The sequence below is a fragment of the Bos javanicus genome, chromosome 7, assembly GCF_032452875.1.
Source record: "Bos javanicus breed banteng chromosome 7, ARS-OSU_banteng_1.0, whole genome shotgun sequence".
Lineage (NCBI taxonomy): Eukaryota > Metazoa > Chordata > Mammalia > Artiodactyla > Bovidae > Bos > Bos javanicus.
The window spans coordinates 14,546,578-14,572,973 of record NC_083874.1 but is presented as its reverse complement, the minus strand read 5'-3'; the positions used below and the strand labels follow the sequence as shown (position 1 = coordinate 14,572,973).

At 49.6% G+C, this 26,396-nt stretch overlaps 1 protein-coding gene across 10 annotated transcripts in view; it reads left to right on the top strand.

Moving 5' to 3' along the window:
* The first annotated feature begins 5,546 nt into the window (after positions 1–5,546).
* The window catches only part of TYK2 (tyrosine kinase 2), a 29,680-nt gene continuing 8,830 nt past the window's right edge, over positions 5,547–26,396 (top strand). For 2 of the 10 annotated variants that reach the window (XM_061422110.1, XM_061422112.1), the window contains exons 1-16: positions 5,579–5,762; positions 6,760–6,871; positions 7,012–7,110; positions 7,390–7,605; positions 11,380–11,503; positions 11,623–11,770; positions 12,092–12,255; positions 16,710–17,076; positions 17,787–17,996; positions 18,080–18,237; positions 23,467–23,575; positions 23,665–23,860; positions 23,950–24,053; positions 24,226–24,408; positions 24,482–24,569; positions 25,438–25,565. In XM_061422110.1, coding sequence (XP_061278094.1) covers positions 7,410–7,605; positions 11,380–11,503; positions 11,623–11,770; positions 12,092–12,255; positions 16,710–17,076; positions 17,787–17,996; positions 18,080–18,237; positions 23,467–23,575; positions 23,665–23,860; positions 23,950–24,053; positions 24,226–24,408; positions 24,482–24,569; positions 25,438–25,565 — 2,175 coding nt within the window. In that variant the 5' untranslated portion in view covers positions 5,579–5,762; positions 6,760–6,871; positions 7,012–7,110; positions 7,390–7,409. Of the gene's footprint in view, positions 5,763–5,982; positions 6,872–7,011; positions 7,111–7,389; positions 7,606–11,379; positions 11,504–11,622; positions 11,771–12,091; positions 12,256–16,709; positions 17,077–17,786; positions 17,997–18,079; positions 18,238–23,466; positions 23,576–23,664; positions 23,861–23,949; positions 24,054–24,225; positions 24,409–24,481; positions 24,570–25,437; positions 25,566–26,396 lie in introns of all 10 variants that reach the window. The other 8 variants (XM_061422107.1, XM_061422106.1, XM_061422111.1 and 5 more) reach the window with 8 other exon arrangements.

Sequence of the window (26,396 nt, the reverse complement as noted above, 5' to 3'; positions counted from 1 at the left end):
CGCCTGGTCTTAGTTGCCACACACAGGCCCTTTTAGTTGCAGCACCCGGGATCTAGTTCCCCAACCAGGGATCGAACCTGGGCCTGATGCATTGGGAGTGCAGAGTCTTACCCATTGGACCACCAGCAAAGTCCCACTTCCTCATTCTTGAGTAGGTGTTGTGCTTTGATCATCAGCTCCTCCTCCAGATTGGGTAGGGATGTTTTCTTGTCCCCCATGGTTGAGCTGAAAGTCATAACATAATGGAAAATTTATTTCAGGTTTCAGTACAATGAGGATATTTACTTTGAAATGTCACTTTCCCATAAATTATTGTTTTCATATGTGCAGAAAGCATGTCCTAGAACTTGCTGAGCTCCCTGGGAAGGATGTGGGTCTCATATTGCCCTCGTTTTGGAGCTTGCCTCATGTTTGTACTGCAAGCTTTGTTGTTAAGCAAGCCTGCTTGGTTTTGCGGTTAAGCAAACCTGTTTTCTTAAGTGACCATTAACTTACTGGGGTCTCCCATATTTTTTCTACTTACAATCCCCTAGTGGGATTAACTATTTAACCACCTACTTTGTCCCTTTACTCTGCCCTTATCATAAATGGTACAGATGAACTTATTTTCAAAGCAGAAATAGAGACCCAGATATAGAAAGTAAACTTATGGATACCAAAGGGGTAAAGGGGGTAGGATGAATTGGGAAACTGGGATTGGTTATTGCTAAATAATTAATAAGAACCTGCTGTAGAGCACAGACAACTCTACTCAATGCTCTGTGGTGACCTAAATGTGAAGGAAAGCTAAAAGAGAGGGAATATATGTATACGCATAACATTCACTTTGTTGTACAGCAGAAACTAACACAACACTGTCAAGCAACTCTACTCCAATTAAAAAAACACACAAACTGTCAACTGGGGGGAAAAAAATCACAACCTAAAAGTTGAGAGTTATATTTTATTTGGCAGACAAAACTGAGGACTGAAGTCTGGGACACAGCATCTCAGATAACTCTGAGAGATTGCTCTGAAGAGGTGAGGGGGGAGCCAGGATATATTCAAGCTTTTACAACAAGGTTACTGTTAATTAAAGAAAATCCAATATCTCAAGTTAAAGAGTTTAGTGCTTTTCTATGTATGGGAAGATGCAAGAGTCTGGGCTCACTGAAATCATTCCTTTGACAGGCACCTCAGCTGACCTGTGCTTTCTCATTCTGAGTCTCCTCATGGTGCATCTCTGCGAGGGTGGCTGCAGTGACTTCCTAGGTGGCGCTTGTGGAAAAGAACCCACCTGCCTGTGCAGGATTTGTAAGAGGTTCGGCTTTGATTCCTGGGTCAGGAAGATCCCCTGGAGGAGGGCATGGTAACCCACTCCAGTATTCTTTCCTGGGGAAACCCACAGACAGACAGTCTTTAGGGTCGCAAAGAGTTGGACGTGATTGAAGTGACTTAGCATGCACCCACGGAGAAGGCGATGGCACCCCACTCCAGTACTTTTGCCTGGAAAATCCCGTGGATGGAGGAGCCTGGTGGGCTGCAGTACATGGGGTCGCTAGAGTCGGACACAACTGAGCGACTTCACTTTCACTTTCACGCATTGGAGAAGGAAATGGCAACCTACTCCAGTGTTCTTGCCTGGAGAATCCCAGGGACGGGGGAGCCTCGTGGGCGGCCGTCTATGGGGTCACACAGAGTCGGACACGACTGAAGCAACTTAGCAGCAGCAGCAGCAGCAGCATGCACCCATGCATTGCAGTGACTCATGAGTGGATGGTGGGCATCCTGTTTCTATCCTGAGTTCCCTCAGGGCTCACCATCTGTGCGGCTGTAACGCTGATCTCTGGTAGCCTCCACCTGCAGCGGTTTGAAGCAGGGTTTCGGTTCCCCAGCCAGAGATTGAAGTCAGCCTGAGGCAGTGAGAACGCTGAATTCTCACCACTAAAACTATCAGGCCCTGGCCTGTCAGGTGTGTAGAAATTAATTTCCACAGAGACAGGAAGTAGTGAAACAAGTAGTGATTATTAGGAAGGAAAAAGAGTATGTGTGGATAGACACATAGGCAGGCTCAGATTCAGAGTCACGCCCTTATGGTAGGTTGAATCACTTTTATGGTGCATGTCTTCCAGGTTTCCTTTGGCCAATCATCTTTCTTTGCCTGGTTCTGAGTACATATTTGGTTTATCTCAGTGTCCTCTCATGTGTGCATGCATCTCTTAGCCAAGATGGATTCCAGTGAAGAGGCTTATGGGTAGGCTGACATCACTTACTATGAGGTGACACCCCCTCCTTTTTTACCTCCAAGGAGCCTTTCTGTGCATGTATAGTTGGGGGTTCCTTGACTTGTTGTTCAGTCACCAGGTCGTGTCTGACCCTCTGTGACTCCATTAATTGCAGCATGCCAGGCTTCCCTGTCCTTCACTATCTCTAAGAGTTTGCTCAAATTCATGTCCATCAAGTCAGTGATGCCATCCAACCATTTCATCCTCTGTCACCCCCTCTCCTCTTGCCCTCAGTCTTTCCCAGCATGAAAGTCTTTTCCAATAAGTCTGCCTTCACTCTTTCCCAGCATGAGGGTCTTTTCCAATGAGTCGTCTCTTCACATCAGGTGGCCAAAGTATTAGAGCTTCAGCTTCAGCATCAGCTCTTCCAATGAATATTCAGGACTGATTTCCTTTAGGATTGACTGATTTGATCTCCTTGCTGTCCAAGGGACTCTCAAGAGTCTTCTCCAGCACCACAGTTCAAAAGCATGAGTTCTTCAGCACTCAGCCTTATTTATGGTCAAACTCTCACATCCATACCTGACTACTGGAAAAACCATAGCTTTGACTATAAGGGACTTTGTCTGCAAAGTGGTGTCTCTGATTTTTAATTCGCTCTCTAGGTTTGTCATAGCTTTTCTTCCAAGGAGTGTCTTTTAATTTCATGGCTGCAGTCACCATCCATGACTTGGAGAATGAGAAATATGTGGTCTCTATCTTTTACCTGGGCAAAGCTTAGCTCTTCTGTCTCCTGCTAATTTGGAGTATCTGTCCACAGGGGAGAAACCAGCCGTTTACCCTGAGGCCCGTCTAGCTCCTACTCAATGTGATGGCTGGATGACTGCAATATCCTTTGTTTACGGATATGGCAGGCAATATTTTTGACTTACAAAACAGTAAGGGAGACTATTCAGGATAACTGCAATGGAAGTTATCCTGGATAACTGCAGTTATGCAGGATAACTGCAATGGAAGGGGGACTGCAAAAGGGGAGAACATTGGGTTCAACTCTGAATGCAGCAAAGACATCTGGGGATTGCCAGGCAAAGAGCAGAATGAGGGTGTGACAGGGGGAGGGTGGGAGGGGAGCTCCCCTGGTGGTCCAGTGGAATCCACCATGTAATGCAAGGGACACTGGTTCAATCCTCGGTCCAGGAAGATCCCAAATGGCACAGAGCAACTAAGCCAGTGTGCCACAACTACTAAGTCAGTGCTTTACAGCCCAAGAGCCTCAACTACTGAAGCCCATGTGCTGCGACTACTGAAGTCCAATCACCTAGAGCCAGCGCTCCCCAATAAGAGAAGCCACCACTGTGAGAAGCCCATGCACTGCAATGAGAGAAAGCCCGAGCAGCAAGGGCAACCCTTAGCTGATCCCCAAAATAAAATAAATAAATGAATAAATAAATCTTAAAAAAAAAAAAAAGGATAGGGGGATTCTTGCTAAACTGACCTCACAGGATTCTTGCTAAAGAGAGGACGAATATTTATACATCAATGGTGGAAACTGAAAAACCTGATCAGATATTAGGGGTCGGGGGATGACTGTGCAGGACAAAGACAGGACTGGGGCCAAGGTTGAGGGGTAGTCAAGAAGAAGGCTCAGGGCTTCCCTGGTGGCTTAGGGGTAAAGAATCCACCTACCAATGCAGGAGATTAAGGTTTGATCCCTGGTCTGGGAAGATTCCACTTGTCACAGAGCAACCAAGCCCAAGCAGCACAACTATTGAGCCTGTGCTCTAGAGCCCGAGAACCACAAGTACTGAAGCCCAAGCAGTCTAGAGCCTGTGTTCCACAGCAAGAGAAGCCACAGCAATGAGAAGCCTGCACACCACAACTAAAGAGTAGCCCCTGCCCTCCCCAACTAGGGAAAAGCCCATGCAGCAACGAAGACTCAGGACAGCCAAAAATAAAAATAAATAAAGTTATTTTTAAAAACAGAAGAAGGCTCAGAGGACTAAAGTTTGGGCAAGGAAAGAGTCTTTGTCACCTCTCTGTACCTCGGTTTCTTTCTCTGAGAAATGGGGATAAGACATGCCAGAGGACTACTGCTAACATCAGATTGTTAGGGGAACCCACTGACTGAAACCTGCTGCCCTGGCCAGGCTTGATAGTAACTACTTGAGTAAGTTATCTTACAACAGGAGGAATGCAGAACTAACAAACTACTACCAACCAGAAAGAAATCAGGAAAGGTCAAAAGGAGAGAGAAAATGCCCATACATACTCCTACCACCTCCCAGAATCCTTGCTAGAATTCATCTAGGCTGATCCACGAATGCACCACCAGGAAGGACTCTGAGTCAGAATGATTGGCCAGAGACAACCCGGAGGAAACGAACCCCATCACCATAAAACCCGAGACTGAGAGCCATGCAGCACAGCAGTTCTCCTGGGTTCCCTTACCCCCTCTCTTTTCCCCCGGGCACCCCTTTCCAATAATGTCTTTTGCTTTGTCAGTACATGTGTCTCCTTGGTAATTCATTTCCAAGAGTTAGACAAGAGCCCACTCTCAGGCCCTGGAAGGGGTCCCTCTTCCTGCAACAAAATGAAATAATGTGTATGAAACGCTGAGTGCACAGCCTTCTCTGTAAATATAAATAGCAGCGACTTGTTTTGCAGGGATCAGAACTTGGATCAGGTGGGACGCCTGAGCCGCTACCTTGAGCAACGAGGCCTCAGAGAACAGGATTTTGTTGTTTTTCAGTCACTCTTTGCTGCCCCATGAACTGAAGCACGCCAGGCTTCCCTGTCCTTAACTATCTCGCAGTGTTTGCTCAATCTCGTGTCTATTGAGTCAGGGATGCCATCCGACCATCTCATCCTGTCGTCCCCTTCCCCTCTTGCCCTCAATCTTTCCCAGCGTCAGGGCTATGGGTGATCAGAAAAGGAATGTGAGCTGGTGGGCCCTGAATGCCTCCTCCAGAAGGCGGAGGTGGGGGTGGTTGGTGGTTGGTGGGGTGTCTCAACTGAGAAGCAGGGCTGGCCACGCAGACTGGGAGGAGAGGCAGGACGGAATGTAGGGCCACATGGCAGCGGGGTTGGAGGAATGAATGGCAGCCAGCTGCAACATTGATCGCCGAGATGACGATCTGGCCTTGCACCAGGGTAAGGTCTAGAAGCCTCACTTGCTTGGATCCACGCCTGCGTGGGTGATTAAAGTCGCGGCGCCGCCGAGAGTCCACCCTCTCCCGCCCAGGTTGGGCGAAACTTGAAGCCTGAACCAATAGGGGAGCCACCGTAGTAGTGAAGGGGCAGAGCAGGACAATGACCAATGAATGTGCCCGTTTCAGGCGACCAATGGGAGGTGCTGTTCCAGGGGCGATCAAGAGGCCGCTGCCCTGGGCGGTGGGGCGGGGTCCCGGGTTGTAGCAAGTTCCGGGGAAAGGGCGAGTCTGGAATGGGGCGCGAGGGAGCACGCCCGGGAGATCATCAGGAAGGATGCCGCTGGCGGAACTGCCCTTTGCAGGAGGTGGTTAGAAGCCCCCACACTGCCTTGTGACTGATCGATGCCGGGTGGGTACACAGCTCGGTTCCTGCCCCTGCCAGCAGGGTTTGGAGGTTTCTGGCGGGGAGGTGGGGGTGCTTAGGGGGTTGGGGGCTGCGGACCTCGCTTAGACCTCATCTTCAAAGCTAGATCTGTGCTCAGAGGGGATGAGGAAGGAGGAGATGGTCACTACAAAAGCTCGATCCCTAGGGTCTTATCTCAAAGATAATCTCGTTTGTTGTTGTTCAGTAGGTCAGTCGTGTCTGACTTTGCGAACACTTACCGAGCGTTTGCCAGGCCCCTCGCGGAGCCTTTTCTCTGCTTCAAGCTCATTGAATCCTCCCAACAACCCTTTGAGAGAGAGACTGTTTTATGACTATCTTCCAAATGAGGAAACAGGCTCCGAGAGAAGTTGATTCCTGACAAATACGGGATTATGCAATTGCGATATTCTGTTTTTCCCTCATCACGTCTTAAATGAGTAACGTCGCTCTAATTGCTGACAGTCCTTCTCCGGAAATACATGGAGACCCCAGGAAGCCTGGACCCTGAATCTGTCTCTCAAAAAGTTCCAGATTGTTGGGAAAAGAGCTGAACAGAACCTCTCTGCCGCTTAGGGAGCCAGCAGGGACCGGGGTCACTAGTAGGGGTATATCGGCTGAAAGAGAGAAACGACTATGATTATTAAATTAATGATAATGACTTCATTCTTGAGTTTATCATATTTGTTATTTGGTCATGCCTGTATCAAGATTTTTAATGTGTAACATACAGAAGTGTGTTGAAACATCACAACCTAATTGATTTATAACTCTAGTTTTTAAAAAACGTAGAAAAAAATAGCCATAACTACAATTTATAAAAAATGTGAAGTGTAACAGCAGTAATCAAAATGTGAGGTGGAGAATTAAAAATGTAAAGTTTACAAATTCTACTAAAGGGAAGCTCTTAGCTTAAAAGAGGGTATTGTCAGTGTGAGGTATGTTTTGTAAGTCTCATAACACATCTTAAACTTATTAAACTTAGGGTAACCACAAGGGAAAAATTCTGTAGTAATTTCATCCAAACACAGACAGCAGGATAAGAAACAAGGAAGAACCTGTCTACAAAACAACCAGAAAACAACAGAATGGCAATAGTAAGTCCTTACCTGCCCACAATATGTAACAGTAGTGCATAATTCCCTTACGACTCTAGTTTAAAGGTTTCTTTAAAAGGAATGTAGAAATGTCATAACTGTCTCTTCATGGTAACATTCTCAGCATGTCTGTTTTCCAGATGGGGAGACTGAGGCCCAAGATGACTAAGTGACTTGCACCTGAGTTGACACAGGATTCACCCCCAGGTCTGTCTGACCACCCAGGTTATTTTGGAAAGGTGGGTTCAGGGCAGACTTTTGTATTGGTGAATTTGTCCAGTAAAGGGGTTGGTGGTGGTGCTGTTCATGACTGATGTAGCATGGGGGGAGAGTGTTGCAAACCCCAGCTCCATCAAACAGATGTGGAAACTGAGGCCCATGGAGGGGAATTGGGTGCCTAAGTTTGCACAGTGAGGGGTCCCAAATCTTTCCCTTCAGTCTGGAGGTGGGAAGGTTGAGGTACTAAAAGGGGCCTTCAAGGCTGAGGCCTGGGGGGTTGATAGGATGTTCCTTCACAGGCAGGCCAGCTGTCAAGAACATGCCTCTGTGCCAATGGAGGGCCACCACCAGGGGCAGGAAGCCCAGTGGGGACAGAGCTCAGCCCATGGCCACCAGAGAAGGCCTGAAAGTGCTTCTGCACTGGGCTGGCCCCAGTGGTGGGGAGCCCTGGGTCACCTTCACTGAGCCCACACTGACCGCGGAGGATGTCTGCATCCACGTCGCACACAAAGTCGGTGAGTCCCGCCATCGGCCCCACAGCGGGGCGGAGGTGTCAGCAGCCACTGGGCCCCGTTCACCCAGTTGTCTGCCCATTCATGCATCCCGCGTTGAGTGAGCACCTTCTGTGTGCCAGCCTCCAATTACTGCCTCTGTAATTTGCAATCAGTTTTGTAAAAAGCTGATATTCTAATGAAAGTGAAAGTGTTAGTTGCTCTGTTGTGTCCAACTCTTTGCAACCCCATGGACTGTAGCCTGCTGGGGTCCTCTGTCCATGGGATTTCCCAGGCAAGAATACTTCAGTGGATTGCCATTCCCTTCTCCAGGGGATCATCCCAACCCAAGGATCAAACCTAGGTCTCTTGCATTGCATCTGAATTCTTATAGGGCTCAGCAAGAAATGCAATAAATAAGGAAACTGAATAGGAGGCGAGCTGTGAGAGACGATTGTAAAAGATTTAACACTTGGGGACTTGCCTGGTGGTCCAAAGGTTAATACTCTGAACTTCCACTGTGGGGATGGGAGCCAGGGTTCAATCCCTGATTGGGAACTAAGATGCCATAAGCCGTATGGTGCAGCCAAAAAAAAAAAAAAAGATTTAAAACTTGAGGAGATAAGGGAGCAAGCCACAGGGACATCTGGCAGTGAGAACAGCAAGTGCAAAGGCTCTGAGGTGGGAACTTACTGGTAACTGTGAGGCCAGTGTGGCTGTTGCCAAGTGAGTGAAGGGGAGACAGGGATAGGTGAGGGTGAACGGGTGATGGTGCCAGTTGTGCAGAGCCTTCTGGGCCTCAGGGAAGACTTCGAATTTTACTGCAAGTGAGGTGGGAGCTGTGGAGGACTGTGAGCAAAGGAGGAACATGGTTGGACTCAAGGGTCAAAGATGCTCTGGCTGTTGTGGCAGGAGCAAAGTATGGTGGGTGAGGTTAGGAGCAAGGAACTCCAGGAAGGGAGATGATGGGTGAGAGGTCAGCCAGAGTCAGGTCTTAAACCTTAAAGCTTAAGGGCCTTAAACCCCAGAGGGAGAGTCTAGAGTTTAGATTTCTTCCCAGGAGCAGTAGGGAAACATGGAATGGTCATGAGAGCTTGCAGTGGATGTGCTCAGAAGTCTAATGTCTTCTGCCAGAGGAGGAGAGGGTATCTTCAAGGGGACTTCACTTACCTACCCCTTCCTCCCGGACACCCTCTCAACCCCCCTGCCCCACAACTGAATGGGGGCTTTCTGGTAGATTTCTATAACACTTCGTATTTTTCCACTGAAGGCTGATTCTTTTTTAAAAAAATTTATTTATTTATTATTGACTGCATCAGGTTTTAGTTATGGCACTTGAGATCTTTAGTTGCGACACGTTCGATCCAGTTCTCTGACCAGGGATAGAACGTGGGCCCCCTGCGTTGGGAGCGCAGAGTCTTAGCCACTGGACCACCAGGGAAGTCTCTGACTGTAAACAAGTTAGACAGGTTTGCTAGACGTGTGAATCATGCCTGGTCAAGATCCCGAGAACCTGATCTGTTTGAGGAAGCAAAAGATCTTAAGAATAACTGGAATATCAGTTTCAAGAATTTAGAAGGGAAACTAGAAATTGAAAGCAGAGCATGACTATCTGGGTCCAGGTCATGGGTGTTCATTGCTGAGGGGGTTGAGCTTTCTTATGGGGCAAAGAGGGAGCCATGGAAGGTTTAAGCCAGAGAGTGAAATAGATTGGTTCTTTTTTTTCAAAGAATATCTTCCTCTAATATTTGTCTTTTGTTTTTATTTTAAATATTTATTTATTGGCTGCATCAGATCTTTGCTGCGGTGTAGGAACTTGTCACTTGTGGCTTATGGGCTTAGTTGCCCTATAGCATGTGGGACCATAGTTCCCAGACCAGAGATTGAACCTGCATCCCCTGCATTGGAAAACGGATTCTTAAGCACTGGACCACCAGGGAAGGCCCACAGATTGGTTCTTTAGGAAGCTGTCTCACAGGGAGTTGTGCTCCTTCTTTGGGGTGCAGTACACTTGGATGTCACGATTTTTTTTTTTTTTTTTGGCCGTGCCATGTGGCTTGTGGGATCTTAGTTCCCCAACCAGGGGTTGAATCTGGGTCCTCAGCAGTGAAAGCACCAAGTCCTAACCATTGGACTTCTGGGGAATTCCTGGATGCAGTGATTTTTGTAGAGCAATTTGGCATCATATAACTTGAATACATTCCCTGAGGGCACACAGTTCCACTCCTAGATACGCAGTCTACAAACACTCAGCTCATGTATTCCAGGAGACACACGAGAATGTTCAGAGCAGCCTCATTTATTTTACTGAGAAATAAGAGGCCATCTCAAAGTCTGTGTAGAGGAGACTGCACAAATCAGTTGCATGTGGTTGAACACTGAAATACTATGCAGCCAGGAAAAATATATTCAACCAAAGTTACATGTATCATGTGTGAAGCTTAAAAGCTATCATAGCCTGAAAAAACAAATTGCTGAAGGACACCTATGATATAATACCACATTCAAGTTTATAGCATTTAAAACTAGGTCACAGAAAATATGAAAATGATAAACTCTAGTTCAGGAGTATGGTTACCTATTTGCAATAGGGGAGAGGAGGTGGATGTAGTTGGGGGTTTCAGTCGGACTTGCCAAGTTTTATTTCTTTAGTGGCTGGTACTTGGGTGATTATAAATTATTCCAAAAGAACTATTTTAGATACTTTAGATATTTAGATAGATATTTTAGTTTTTAAGTGATATATGTATAAAAAAAGATGCTTGGGTGGCCGGTGTGGGGAATGACAATAAATCTGGAGGCTGAGCTGGGACTGGGTTTTGCATTTGAAGGAAGTGGGTGGATCCTAGAGAGAATGAAGGGTGCAGAAAGAACAGGACTTGTGACCAATCTGAGGGGGTGGGATGAGTTAAGGACAAAGATGAAATCCTGGCTTAGAGAACCATGCTGAGAGGGGGCAAATTTGGGGACCTCAGATGATATCTGTTTGGAACAAAGCACATCTCAGGGGGTCAGAGATATCTACAGGGTGACAGCCAAGGGTAGTTGGGTATTTCTCTGGGGCTGGAGTTCAGAGAGAGACAGGCAAAGTGCCAGCAGTCTGAAGAGCTGTGTTAGTCTATGCCAGGTTTGCTGTGGTAACAAGCAGCATCCCCCAAATTCTCCTGGGTTAAGACAATGAAAATTTACTGTAGGTCTCATAGTGAAAGTGTTAGTTGCTTAAACATGTCTGACTCTTTTCGACCCCATGAACTGTAGTCCACCAGGGCCCTCTGCCCATGGAATTCTCCAGGCAAGAGAACTGGAGTGGGTAGCCATTCCCTTCTCCAGGGTATCTTCCCGAGCCAGGGATCGAACCTGGGTTTTCTGCGTTGCAGTCAGATTCTTTACCATCTGAGCCACCAGATGTAAGCATTTAATGCTGATGCCCTAGCATTTAATGCTGGTCAAATGGTTCCCCTCTATCTTGTAGTTTCACCACTAGGCATTAGGGGTCTCCAACATTCCCGGGGTAGGGAAGAGGACAGGAGAGTTTATTTCTAGACCTGGAAAATGTATATTCCTTCTGCCCGCATCCCATTGGCCAAAAAAACTGTTCAATGGCCTCATCCTAGCTGCAAGGGAGACTGGGACATGTAGTTTTTCTGTGTGGCCACAGTATGGTCTACATATTGCATTGTCTTCTTTTGGCAGGGGAGGAGGCCAGGGAGAGGTTGTGAAGGGAGACAGCAGGTCTGGGAGTCGACGAGGCTAATGGGAGCAGACATCAACTTCCTGACTCGTTTCTCCCCTGTGCAGGCATCACTCCACCCTGCTTCAATCTTTTTGCCCTCTTCGATGCCCAGGCCCAGGTCTGGCTGCCTCCAAATCACATTCTGGATACCTCCAGGGACTCCAGCCTGACGCTGTACTTCCGCATGAGGTGGGCAAAGTCCCCTTAGAAGGCTTTTGTCCCCTCCCCTCCCTCTCTTGTCCCCACCTGCCAAGACTTGGCCTGAGTCCATGCTAAACCTCGACGGCACCCCCCCTCCTTTCCTGCAGGTTTTATTTCCGAAACTGGCATGGCACGAATCCTCAGGAGCCAGCTGTGTACCGCTGCGGGCCCCCAGGGGCCGAGACTTCCTCAGAACAGGCAGAGCAGGGGGTGCAACTCCTGGACCCTGCCTCCTTTGAGTACCTCTTTGAGCAGGTGTGAGCAGGGCTGGGAAGGCGTGACTATTTGTGAGGGACCTTGGGCAATTGAGGAGCCCCCACTTCCCTCCCAATTTGCTATAAGTAGTGGGTTTCGGTCATGCCATCTGGGATCCTTCGGCTGCCTGAACAAAAGGGTTTTGGACTCTTAGGGTTGCAGGGGTAAGAGTACTGTGGTTGATTAGTGATGTCTGTCACAGGCATAGGATTGGGCAGATGAGGCATACATATGGGGTCCCCCCGCTTCCTGAAAGTAACCGGAAGCTGGGGAGTGAACAGGTTCTCACACCTCCCTTTCTGCTTGATTCCCCATCCCCAGGGCAAGCATGAATTTGTAAATGACGTGGCATCACTATGGGAGCTATCCAGCGAGGAGGAGATCCACCACTTTCAGAATGAGAGCCTGGGCATGGCCCTTTTGCACCTCTGCCACCTCGCTCTCCGCAATGGTGTCCCCCTTGAAAAGGTGGCCAAGAAGACCAGGTATCTGGGAATGGGGCGGGGACATTGCACAGGTGGGTGGACATGCCCAGGTATCTGAAGGCCAGGGTAGACCTTGCATACTGCCATGCCTTCATTCATTCAACAAACATTTATTGAGCACTACTGTGTGCTGGTGCTAGTTTTGGGTGTTCGACACACAACAGTAAACCAGGCAGACGAAATCTGTGACTTCTTAGAGCTCACTTAAAAAAAAAATTGTGTATGTATTTTGGCTGTGCTCGGTCTTAGTTGCAGCATGCAGGATCTTTAGCTGTGGCGTGCAAACTCTTAGTTGTGACACATGGGATCTAGTTCCCTGACCAGGGATCGAGCCCAGGGCCCCCTGCATTGCAAACACAGAGTCTTAGCCACTAGACCACCAGGGAAGTCCCTGGAGCTCATATTTGATGGAGAAGACAGGCAATAAACGAAATACAAAAGTAAAATGTATAGTGTTTTTGATGGTGACGAATGCAATGGGGAAAAATTAAACTGGAAAAGAGGAAGGGATTATCAGAGAATGAGGGGTGTACAGTTTAAAACTGGGTCATCAGTTTCTCACTGAAAAGGTGACATTCACTTTCAGAGATTTGAAGGAAGTAAAGGAGGGAGCCAGGTGGGTATTTGTGAGAAGAGAATTTTCCAGAGGTATCAGCCGGTACAAAAGCCCTGAGTCTGGGCTGTGCCTGATGTGTTGGAGGAAGTATGGCTGGAGTAGAGTGAGCTTGCGTGACTCGCTAGAATTCAAGGGAAGGGATAAGGCAGAAGTCTGGGGAGTTACTCATCTCCACTGAGGTGAGGACTGGAGCAATCAGGGCACACTGCCTGGAGGAGGCAACCCTGCAGTTTTTTGTTTTTCTTTTTTTGGCTGTGCTATGTAGCTTGTGGGATCTTAGTTCCCCCATCAAGGTTTGAAACCAAGGCTACAGCTATGAAAGCGCCAAATCCTAACCACTGAAAACAGCCAGGGAATGTCCCAGGACCTGCATTTAAAGAAAACAAAAATTATTTATTTTATTTTTGGCTGCATCGAGTCTTAGTTGAGGTATATGGAATCTTCGTGATCTCTCTAGTTGCAGCATGTGGGCTAAGTTGCCTCAAGTCATATGGGGTCTTAGTTCCCCGACCAAGGATCGAGCCTGCGTCCCCTGCATTGAAAGGCATGTTCTTGATGACTAGACCACCAGGGAAGTCCTAGGACCTGCAATTCTTTTTGAAATTATTTATTTATTTATTTTTGGTTACGTTGGGTCTTTGTTGCTGCATAGGCTTTTCTCTAGTTGTGGCGAGCAGAGGCTACTCTCTACTGCAGTGCACAGTCTTCTCATTGGAGTGATTTGTTGCCCAGCACGGGCTCTAGAGCACAGGCTCAACAGTTGTGGCGTATGGGCTTAGTTGCTCTGCAGCATATGGAATCATCCCAGATCAGGGATTGAACCCCTGTCCCCTGCGTTGACACGTGGATTCTTTACCTCTGAACCACCAGGGAAATCCTAGGACTGCAATTCCTTTTTTTTTTTAATTTATTTATTTTTAATTGGAGGATAATCACTTCATGGGAAATGGACGGGGAAACAGTGGAAACAGTGTCAGACTTTATTTTTGGGGGCTCCAAAATCACTGCAGATGGTGACTGCAGCCATAAAATTAAAAGACGCTTACTCCTTGGAAGAAAAGTTATGACCAACCTAGATAGCATATTCAAAAGCAGAGACATTACTTTGCCAGCAAAGGTCCGTCTAGTCAAGACTATGGTTTTTCCTGTGGTCTTGTATGGATGTGAGAGCTGGACTGTGAAGAAAGCTGAGCACCGAAGAATTGATGCTTTTGAACTGTGGTGTTGGAGAAGACTCTTGAGAGTCCCTTGGACTGTAAGGAGATCCAACCAGTCCATCCTAAAGGAGATCAGTCCTGGGTGTTCATTGGAAAGACTGATGCTGAGGCTGAAACTCCACTACTTTGGCCACCTCATGTGAAGAGCTGACTCATTGGAAAGACCCTGATGCTGGGAGGGATTAGGGGCAGGAGAAAGGGACGACAGAGGATGAGATGGCTGGATGGCATCACCGAGTCGATGGACATGAGTTTGGGTAAACTCTGGGAGTTGGTGATGGACAGGGAGGCCTGGCGTGCTGTGATCCCTGGGGTCGCAAAGAGTCGGACATAACTGAGCGACTGAACTGAACTGAATTGCTTTACAATGCTCTACAAATCAGCCATAGGTATATACCCATGTCTCTGCAATTCTTTTTTTTTTTTCTGCAATTCTTAAAGCACATATTTTTCAATCCCTGTCATGTTATCACTCTAGAGGACTAGGGCTGTGACCATGAAGCCAGGATGCTGGGGAGCACAGAGGAAGCACCCTATCCAGCCTGGCGATCAGATGCTGCTCCTGGGGTGACATTTCTGCTAAGACCTGAAGGTTGAGTTGGCTTTATCCAGACGTGGACTGCTTTGGCAAAGCATTGGAGGCAGAGGGAACAGCATATATAGAGGCCCAGAGGCAGCCAGCGGCAAAGGCCTGTTTCCAGGGGAATTGAACTTAGAATGCAATTGCCCAAGTGCTGGAGTCAGCCAGGCACTAATCGGGGGTCTTTTTCCCTCCAGGTCTTTAGGGAGCCCTGGAAAGCTTGGGAATAGGGGCAAAAGACAGCTAGAACCTTGAGCTTTAGGATCTCTCTATTCAAGGGATGGAAAAAATGGCTTGGGACATGGAAGATAAGGCTTGTGTGTGTGTGTGTTTAATTGCTCAGTCATGTCCAACTCTTTGCGAGTTCATGGACTATAGTCCCCCAGGCTCTTCTGCCCATGGGATTTCCTAGGCAACAGTACTGGAGTGGGTTGCCATTCCCTTCTCCAGGGGACTTTTCCTAACCCAGGGATTGAATTCGCGTCTCCTGCATTGGCAGGGGGATTCTTTACCACACTGAGCCACTGGGGAAACCCAGGATGGGGTGTAGAAACCTGTAATCTGAATGGGCTATGCTGGGGACTTTGCTGGTCTAGGAATCCACCTGCCAATACAGGGGACTTGGGTTTGATCTCTGGTTCGGGAAGATCCCACGTGCCATCCCTGTGCCAGAACTACTGAGCCTTCTCTCTAGAGCCTGTATTCCCCCAGCACAACCAAAAAATAAAAAAATACATACATATATAATAAAATAAATGGGCTCTGCTGGTGGGCAGTGCAGGCAGGAGAAGAGGTGAAGAGTATGGCTTTGTGAGGAGCAGAGGGGCTTCCCAGAGCTGTCCTTTTATTGATAATCATATTACTGATCAAAACAATAGTGATTTCTCTAGTAATAACAACAGCCAACACTCACATAGTCTTTATTTTGTGCCAATCAATAGTCCTAATTCTCTTGTCAGCCCTAGATGTGGGTACTGATTCCATTTTACAGATGAAAAGACGGAGCTCCTTAGAGCTTAAGTAATTCACCCAATATCTGGAATTTCAGCCACTCAGTCCCCTCCAGAGTCCTGGGCCCTGGCCCTGACACCATTTGGCCTTGCTATGCTTGTGCTTTATCACATTTTCTTTCCACTTTCATAACAGCCTGCCTGCTTTTTATTGTTTGTACTTTTATTCAATTTTAATATTTTTTTGGCTTTAATATTTTTGATTGAAGTACAGTTGATTTATAATGTGTTAATTTCTGCTGTACAGCAAAGTGATTCAGTTATATATATATTTTAAATATTCTTTTCAATTATAGCTTATCACAGAATATTGAATATGGTTCTCTGTGCAGTACAGTAGGATCTTGCTGTCTATCCATACTAAAGCTTGCATCTGCTAACCGCAGCCTCCCACTCTGTCCCTCCCCCAGCTCCCTCCCGCCGGCAACCACCAGCCTGCTCTCTATGTCCATAATTCTGCTTCTGTTTGGTAGAGACGTTCATTTGTGTCATATATTTTTTAATTATTAATTTTTAAAATTTCTGGCTGCACTGTTTTCTTCACTGTGTTGTGCAGGCTTTTCTAGTTGTGGTACATAGTCTCTAGAATGCATGGGGCTCAGTATTTATGGCACACAAGCTTAGTTGTGGTATATGGAATCTTAGTTCTCCAACCAGGGATCAAACCCAGGGCCCCTACGTTGGGAATACAGTCTTATCAACAGGACCAACAGGGAACTCCCTGTCGGGGTTTAGAATCCACATATAAGTGATATCGTATGGTATTTGTCTTTCTCCTTCTGACTGACTTCACTCAGTATGACAATTTCTAGTTGCATCCATGTTGCTGCAGCTGACATGATTTTGTTATTTTTCACGGCTGCATAGTATTCCATTATATATGTATACCACATCTTTCTCTGCTCATCTGTCGATGGCATTTAGCTTGCCTGTTTTCTAGATGAGGCAGCTGAGGTTCAGAGAGGTTAAACCACTTCTCCATCATGGCCCAGTCGGGGCCCCTGAACTGCCCCTCTTGGTCATCCGCACAGCTTCAAGGATTGCATCCCACGCTCCTTCCGGCGGCAGATGCGGCAACACAACGCTCTGACACGGCTGCGCCAACGGAGCATCTTCCGCAAGTTCCTGCGGGCCTTCCAGCCGGGCTGCCTCTCCCAGCAGGTCGTCATGGTGAAGTACCTGGCCACGCTCGAGCGACTGGCACCCCGCTTTGGCACAGAGCGTGTGCCCGTGTGCCACCTGGAGCTGCTCTCCCAAGCCGACGGGGAGCCCTGCTACATCCGGGACGGTGGGCAGGCCCCTCCTGACCCCGGGTCTGAGTCTGCTGCCGGACCCCCCACCCACGAGGTGCTGGTGTCAGGCACGGAAGGCATCCGGTGGCGGCTGGTACCGGCGGAGGTGAGTGGGGTGCCTCTACCATCTAACAGTGGAGGGTGTGGGCTCCTGCTCAGCCTTGACTTTGGCCTTGGAAGGTGGCTATGGCAAAGGTGGTTTTCCCTACATGGCTCTGGGTTATGTTTGTCTGTGAGTGGGGGTCTGTTTCTTGGATAGTGTCTTAAACGCTCTAATAAGGCCTGCAATCAAGAATTAATTTCAGTCTTAATGTTCTGCCTAAGCATTTCCAGTGCATGTTGGTTCCAGAACCCTTCCAATAATGCGACATTCTTCTAGTCTGCTGTGGAATTAAAAGTCTATGGCACATATTTGGTTACCTGATCAGCCTGGATAGGCTCTAGGCCAAACCCATTTCCTTCAGCTTGGCCCTCAATGGAGGGACAGCAGCTGTCTCAACTCCATGGTGATGAATCCTCTGCCTTCTCCCCCTGGGGAGCTGATGGCTAGGGTCGCTGCTTCTGGAGAACACCTTTGACCTCTGGGGCCAAGAGGGCTAGGAGCCCCTTTCTGCCCTCCCCAAAGTTCCCATCTTCTGGTGACTATATCTCTCTGGATGGGTCCCCCGTCCAGCCCATGACACTGCATTCATGGATAGATGCCCGAATAGGTAACCTGGCCCTTCCGGCTTCCGCCTCTCCCCAGGGAGGGAAGAGCAGGAGGACTGAACAGGCACAACCCTGCTCTGTTCACCTGCCCCACTTCCTGGCTTCCAGGGGCCTGCTGATGGTGGTGCTGGTGGCGGCAGCAGGATGCCTGATGCTGACCCATCTGGGAAGAAAATGAAGGCCGAGGAGGTGGGCAGCGAGCCTGTGGACAGGCCTCGGGAGAGCCCCTGGTCCTACTTCTGTGACTTCCAGGACATCACCCACATGGTGCTGAAGGAACGCCACGTCAGCATCCATTGTCAGGACAACAAGTGCCTGGTGGGGCCTGGGGCTGCGGACTGGGCTGAGGGGGGAGATGCCTGTGGCCTGTGATGCCTGCCTGATGATCCCCCGGCCCGCAGGAGCTGACCCTGCCTTCCCGGGCTGCGGCCCTGTCCTTGGTGTCGCTGGTGGATGGCTACTTCCGCCTGACCGCCGACTCAAACCACTACCTGTGCCACGAGGTGGCTCCTCCACGGCTGGTGATGAGTATCCAGGACGGTATCCACGGCCCCCTGCTGTGAGTGCCTGGGCCGGGGGCAGTGGGGACAGGGCAGGAGGGGCAGCTGCCGGCTGGACAGTGAGCTCTAGGGACTGTGGAGTTTAAACGAAGTGTGTGCACGTTGACGTCTTAGTGTGTGCCTGTGCGTCTTGGGGTGGGAAGGCCTGTGTGTCCACCCACCTGTATGAGTGTGCACATTGGTGTGCAGACATTCAGGTCTCAGTGAGTACGTATCAGTGTGTGTGTCCTGAGTCTACATGCACGTGTGTGGGTGCATGTGTGTGCCAGCATTTGTGTTTAGTGCGTACACGTGTGTCTGTATGGGCCTGCGTGTACTGTGCAAGGATTCACTCATACCGCATTGTACATGCGTTCACATCAGTGAATGCTCACGTGGGTGCATGTGTGACCCATGCATGTATGCAGGCAGAGGTTATGCAGGGAGAGAGGGCACCTGTAATGGCGTGGGTGCTGTGCCATTCTGAGAGTGCCTGGCTTTGGGACTGGGTCCCCATGCGTGTCTGGATGTTTAACAGCTGTGTCACTGCTCTGGTGACTGCATTTGATTTTGTTTTGTTTCTCTTGTTGTGTTTTTTGACATTGCGTTGAGGTTGTGGGAACTCAATCCCCCCGACCGGGGAATGAACCTTGAACCCATGCCGCCTGCAATGGAAGCACAGAGTTTAACTGCTGGACCACCAGGGAAGTCCCCCAACTGCATTTTAAATTGTCAGCGCATATTTTCACACCTGACTGGTGACTTTTGCGCAGCTGTGCGTTTCTCAGATGGTGGTGGCCATTGAGATATACATGTGGGCGTTTCCACCCCGGAGTTGTAATGTGACTCACCCCTGGTTACTGCGAGGCACTGCGTATGCCTGCCTGGACGTGTGTGGCTGAGAAGGTTGAGTGTCAGGGCTTATAAGGTCACTGATGAGTGTGTGTGGCCATCCCGTTTGCTGCCAGGTTGGGGTTTGTGACTGTCAGCTCCTCTGGCCTTGGGTATCCCTTGTCCTACCTGTGACACTGGGACTAGCTGCCAATGTGGGTTGGGGGTGCATTCTAAGAGGTCTCACCCCTCCCAGCCTAGTCTGTATGCTAGAGGAGGAGGGTGAGGGCTCCTTACCTCTCAAGGGGCTGTGGCCTCATGGAAGTCTGTGGGCCATGTCAGCATCATCTTAGTCAATTCAAATAGAATACCAATGACTGAGTGGCTTAGAAACCACAGACACTCCTCAAGTTCTGAAGTCCAAGTGCAAGGTGTTAACAGATCTGATGTCTGTGAGAGCCCCACTTCCTGTTTCATAACCACAAGTTCAGTCTTCTGGCTGTGTCCTCATATGGTGGAAGGGGTGAGTGAGATCTCTGGGGTGCGTTTTTTGTAAGTCACTAATCCCAGGTCCGTCTAGTCAAGGCTATGGTTTTCCCTGTGGTCATGTATGGATGTGAGAGTTGGACTGTGAAAAAGGCTGAGCGCCAAAGAATTGATGCTTTTGAATTGTGGTGTTGGAGAAGACTCTTGAGAGTCCCTTGGACTGCGAGGAGATCCAACCAGTCCATCCTAAAGGAGATCAGCCCTAGGATTTCTTTGGAAGGACTGATGCTGAAGCTGAAACTCCAGTACTTTGGCCACCTTATGCGAAGAGTTGACTCATTGGAAAAGACTCTGATGCTGGGAGGGATTGGGGGCAGGAGGAGAAGGGGACGACAGAGGATGAGATGGCTGGATGGCATCACTGACTCGATGGACGTGAGTCTGAGTGAACTCCGGAAGATGGTGATAGACAGGGAGGCCTCGCGTGCTGCCATTCATGGGGTCGCAAAGAGTCGGACACGACTGAGCGACTGAACTGAACTGAACTGAATCCCATTCATGAGGGCTCTACCCTCATGATTCATCACCTCCCCCCAGGCCCACCTCCTAACGCCATCACCTTGGGGGTTAGAGCTTCAACATAGGAACTGACTGTATTCTTTTTTAAACTTCTATTTATTTAGTTAGTTTTGGCTGTGCTGGGTCTTCGTTGCTTTACTCAGGCTCTTCTCTAGTTGCAGTGAGCAGGGGTTGCTCTCTAGCTGTGGCGTGCGGGCTTCTTATGGCCGGGGCTTCTCTTGTTCTGGAGCACAGGCACTAGGGCTAGCGGGGTTCAGTGGTTAGGGCTTGTGGGCTTAACTGCTCCACAGCATGTGGAATTCTCCCAGAGCAGGGATCAAACCTGTGTCCCCTGCGTTGGCAGGTGGATCCTTATCCGCTGAGCTGCCAGGGAAGTCCAACTTTAGGGGAGGCAAACATCCAGTCTGTGTAGCTGCGAGGGCCTGTGGGGCTATGTCACCTCATGGTTCCTGTTTGTGTTTATGACTGTGCTCACCTCTGGGTCTGGAATGCTGGCCCCTGGGCTGTAATGTTACACTGGGGGAGCAGCTATGTCTGTGATCTTTGACCTTTGTGTGTGTACCAGACTGTACTGTGTGTCACCCTGGGCACGGCGACACAAATAGGAAGTAGGAAGTCAGGAAACACCTGGAGTAACAGGCAAATTTGCCCTTGGAATACGGAATGAAGCAGGGCAAAGGCTAATAGAGTTTTGCCAAGAGAACGCACTGGTCATAGCAAACACCCTCTTCCAACAACACAAGAGAAGACTCTACACATGGACATCACCAGATGGTCAATACCGAAATCAGATTATATTCTTTGTAGCCGATGATGGAGAAGCTCTATACAGTCAGCAAAAACAAGGCCGGGAGCTGACTGTGGCTCAGATCATGAACTCCTTATTGCCAAATTCAGACTTAAGTTGAAGAAAGTAGGGAAAACCACTAGGCCATTCAGGTATGACCTAAATCAAATCCCTTATGATTACACAGTGGAAGTGAGAAATAGATTCAAGGGATTAGATCTGATAGACAGAGTGCCTGCAGAACTATGAACTGAGGTTCATGACATTGTACAGGAGATAGGAATCAAGATCATCCCCAGGAAAAAGAAATGCAAAAAAGCAAAATGGCTGTTTGAAGAGGCCTTACAAATAGCTGTGAAAAGAAGAGAAGTGAAAAGCAAAGGAGAAAGGAAAGATATACCCATTTGAATGGAGAGTTCCAAAGAATAGCAAGGAGAGATAAGAAAGCCTTCCTCGGTGATCAATGCAAAGAAGTAGAGCAAAACAATAGAATTGGAAAGACGAGAGTTCTCTTGAAGAAAATTAGAGATACCAAGGAAACACTTCATGCAAAGATGGGCTCAGTAAAGGACAGAAATGGAATGGACCTAACAGAAGCAGAAGATATTAAGAAGAGGTGGCAAAAATACACAGAAGAACTATACAAAAAAGATCTTCATGACCCAGATAATCATGATAGTATGATCACTCACCTAGAGCCAGACATCCTGGAATGCGAAGTCAGGTGGACCTAGGAAGCATCACTAAGAACAAAGGAGGTGATGGAATTCCAGTTGAGCTATTTCAAATCCTAAAAGATGATGCTATGAAAGTGCTGGCTGCACTCAATATGCCAGCAAATATGGAAAACTCAGCAGTGGCCACGGGACTGGAAAAGGTCAGTTTTCATTCCAATTGCAAAGAAAGGCAATGCCAAAGAATGCTCAAACTGCCACACAATTGTACTGATCTCACACACTAATAAAGTAATGCTCAAAATTCTCCAAATGAGGCTTCAACAGTATGTGAACCATGAACTTCCAGATGTTCAAGCTGGATTTAGAAAAGGCAAAGGAACCAGAGATCAAATTGCCAACATCCGTTGGATCATCAAAAAAGCAAGAGAGTTCCAGAAAAACATCTATTTCTGCTTTATTGACTATGCCAAAGCCTTTGACTATGTGAATCACCACAAATTGTGGACAATTTTTAAAGAGATGGGAATACCAGACCACCTGACCTGCCTCTTGAGAAATCTGTATGCAGGTCAGGAAGCAACAGTTCGAACTGAACATGGAACAATAGACTGGTTCCAAATAGGGAAAGGAGTACGTCAAGGCTGTATATTGTCACCCTGCTTGTTTAACTTATATGCAAAGTACGTCATGAGAAACGCTGGGCTGGAGGAAGCACAAGCTGGAATCAAGATTGCTGGGAGAAATATCAATAACCTCAGTTATGCAGATGACACCACCCTTATGGCAGAAAGCAAAGAAGAACTAAAGAGCCTCTTGATGAAAGTGAAAGAGGAGAGTGAAAAAGTTGGCTTAAAGCTCAACATTCAGAAAACTAAGATCATGGCATCTGGTCCCATCACTTCATGGCAAATAGATGGGGAAACAGTGGAAACAGTGATAGACTTTATTTTTTGGGGCTCCAAAATCACTGCAGATGGTGACTTCAGCCATGAAATTAAAAGACACTTACTGCTTGGAAGAAAAGTTATGACCAACCTAGACAACATATTAAAAAGCAGAGACATTACTTTGCCAACAAAGGTCCATCTGGTCAAAACTATGGTTTTTCCAGTGGTCATGTATGGATGTGAGAGTTGGACCATAAAGAAAGCTGAGTGCTGAAGAACTGACGCTTTTGAACTGTGGTGTTGGAGAAGACTCTTGAGAGTCCCTTGGACTGCAAGGAGAGCCAACCAGTCCATCCTAAAGGAAATCAGTCCTGAATATTCATTGGAATATTTCTGAATATTTGTTGGACTGATGCTGAAACTGAAACTTCAATACTTTGGCCACCTGTTGCGAAGAACTGACTCATTTGAAAAGGCCCTGATGCTGGGAAAGATTGCAGGCAGAAGGAGAAGGAGACGACAGAGGATGAGATGGTTGGATGGCATCACCGACTCAATGGATGTGAGTTTGGGTAAATTCTGGGAGTTGGTGATGGACAGGGAAGCCTGGTGTGCTGCAGTCCATGGGGTTGCAAAGAGTCGAACACGACCGAGCGACTGAACTGAATTGAACCGAACTGGGAGTGGTGGGGTCTGTGGCTGGGCGTGTGTTCAGCTGCCATCTGACAGCTGTTTCCTCTGTGCTTGTGTGTGTCGCCTTGTTTGCCACGGTACCTGACAGTTATTATGCATGAGTGTGTGTCTGCTCTGTGTCTGTGTGAGTTTTCATGCGTGGGACAGTGTGACATTTCATGTGTGTGTTCAGACATAGTGTCTGACATTTCTCCCAGCTGGGAGTGTGCCCTGCTGGGCAGGTTTTATGTGTCTTTGTTGCCAGGCGTGGGTCCTGCAGTGCCCCCAGGTGCCCTAATGGTCCCCCACTCCTACCCACCACCCACCTAGGGAGCCATTTGTGCTGGCCAAGCTGAAGCCCGAGGCTGGCCTCTACCTTATCCACTGGAGCACCAGCCACCTCCACCGCCTCATCCTCACAGTGGCCCAGCGCGACCAGGTGGGTGTGGGGCGGGGGGTCCTGGGCCGGGGCTGGGCTCGCTCCCTGCCTGGACCCCTGCTCACCGCCGCCACCCCTGCTGCCGCCAGCTGCAGGCTCCAGGCACTAAGGGCTTGCGCCTGCGGAAGTTCCCTATCGAGCTCCAGGCCGGGACAGTCACGCTGGAGGGCTGGGGCCGGTCTTTCCCCAGCGTGCGGGACCTGAGGGCTGCCCTGCAGGACTGCTCGCTGCGGGCCGGCAACGACTGCTTTTCCCTGCGTCGCTGCTGCCTGCCCCGGCCCGGAGGTACAGAGATGGGGGCGCCTCGAGGGAATTTGGGTGGGGGGAGGCCTCTCGCATCCATGACAGCCCTCAGGGACCACTCCCACCCCCAGAGATCTCCAACCTCATCGTCACACGGGGGCCTCAGGCCAGCACCAGACCGCTCAACCTCAGTCATCTCAGCTTCTACCGAGTCCGCCAGGAAGACATCACCCAGGTGCGTGGCAGGGGTGGGGGGGGGTTTGGGGGGCCTGGATGGGGGGGATGAGATTGGGATAGGGGATGGGGGGTGGGATGGAGGGAGGGGGAAGGAACGCTGCAGGTATGGGGCACCAGAGAGGCAGCCTTACGCTGTTGTCATGGAGAGCTTCCCCTCCACGTTCCCCCAGCTGTCCCACTTAGGCCAGGGCACAAGGACCAACGTGTATGAGGGCCTCTTGCGAGTGGGGGGCGGAGGCCCCGAGGAGGACAAGGCAGATGGCGAGGAACCCCCCACGCCCGCTGGGGACCATGGGCAGGAGCTTCGTGTGGTGCTCAAGGTGCTAGACCCCAGTCACCACGACATCGCCCTGGTGAGTGAGCGCAGCCCGGGGGCCGGGGCAGGATGGAGGGGCTGCGGCCTCCTGACCCGCTGTGTCCCCTCAGGCCTTCTACGAGACAGCCAGCCTCATGAGCCAGGTCTCCCACGTGCACCTGGCCTTCGTGCACGGCGTCTTCGTGCACGGCTCCGAGAGTGAGTAGCCCTGTCCCCTGCCCCCGACACACAGACCGCCGACGTCCCCTCCCCGTTGACAGCCTGGCCCCACTTAGACTCTTGACCTTCATCCCCATCCACTGACCCCTTGACTATACTCTGGGCCCTGACGGCACCCCAATCTGTGCCTGTTCAACTCTCACCTACACCCTGAACCCTGTCTACACGTTAACCCTTACCTGCACCGTGATCCTTGGCTACACCCCAACCCTCCACCTCCACTCTGACTGCAGACTGCATCCCAAACTCCCTTTACCACCAGACACCTCTACAGCCCCACCCTTGTGTACCTTCTGACCCCTTCTATGCCGTGGCACCATGCAGACCCCAGCCTCGCTGGCCCCGCTGTCTTCCCAGAGCTCAGCCTCTGTTCCTCCACCCCACCTCCTCTGCATGTACTTCATTGTATAGGGCGGCCACGGGCAGCCCCCAGACCCAAAGCTCCATCTCTCCTGCTTTCTCCCCAATACTGGCCCGCGTGCTGACCCCACACCCCTCCCAGTGCACAGGGGGATCCAAGTGTCACTCGGGCTCCAACCTCCAGCTCCTCTCCCTCCAATCATCTACCCCTCCCCCTGGCTCCCCAGTCCCCTCCTGACCTCCATCACTTACTCTCAGCCTCCTCTCTGCCTCAGCCCTACCCTGGACCCCAATGCTGCCTTGCACCTTGGCCTCACCCTGCCCCCACCTCAGCCTGCACTCCAGCCCATGTTTCTCTTCTCCCTAAAGTCACTCCCAAGTCTCCCCTGGCGCCCTGCCCCAGGGGAGCCTCAGCCCGTGGGTCCTGCCCCCGGCACTCTGGAGGGTGTGTGGGTGTGCAGCATCTAAAGTGACCAGGCCTTTGCAGACATCATGGTGACCGAGTACGTGGAGCACGGGCCCCTGGACGTATGGCTGCGGCGGGAGAGGGGCCGCGTGCCCCTGGCCTGGAAGTTGGCAGTGGCCCAGCAGCTGGCCAGCGCCCTCAGTTACCTGGTGCGTGGCCTGCAGGCTGGGCCTGGGTGGGTGGTGAGGGCCAGGGCAGCCCCCGCATTCAGGGGAGCATGCTTGCTAAGTCACTTCAGTTGTGTCCGACTCTTTGCAACTCTGTGTGGACTGTAGCCTGCCAGGCTCCTCCGTCCATGAGATTTTCTAGGCAAGAATACTGGAGTGGGTTGCCATGCCCTCCTCCAGGGTATCTTCCCAACCCAGGGATCGAACCCACATCCCTAATGTCTCTTGTATTGAAAGGTGGGTTCTTTACCACCAGTGCCACCTGGGAAGCCCCCGATTGGGTATGGAGGCCTCAACACATCCCTCTACCCACTAGATCTTTCCATGAACCTCCACTGCTCACCCACCTCTGTGGCTCCCATGTCTCCCCTGACTCCCCAGCTTGATATCCCAGACCCTAAGGGAGTTGCTTCTGTTTGCTCTTTCTTGCCATTCATCTTCAGCCCCCTTTGGTCCAGTCACCCATTTCCAGAACACCCTGTGTGTGCCAGGCTCTGTCCTAGGCCCTGGGGACCTAGGAGAGAAGAAAATAGGCAGAAGTCTCCATTCTTGGGGGAAGCTGGCATTTTACTTGGGAGGGATAAACAAGAAACATTGGGTTGGTCAAAAAGTCTGTTCTGGCTTTTCCATAGCATCTTACAGAAAAAACTGAATGGACTTTTTGCCCAGCCCAATAATAAGTATATTACATGATGTGTCAGAAAGTAGCAAGAACTGTGGGAAAAAAAGCAGAGGTGGAGATGAGGATTTGCTGCAGTTTGGGGAAGAGGTGAAGCCTTAAATAGGTGGGTCGGGGAAGGTCTCATTAAGGGC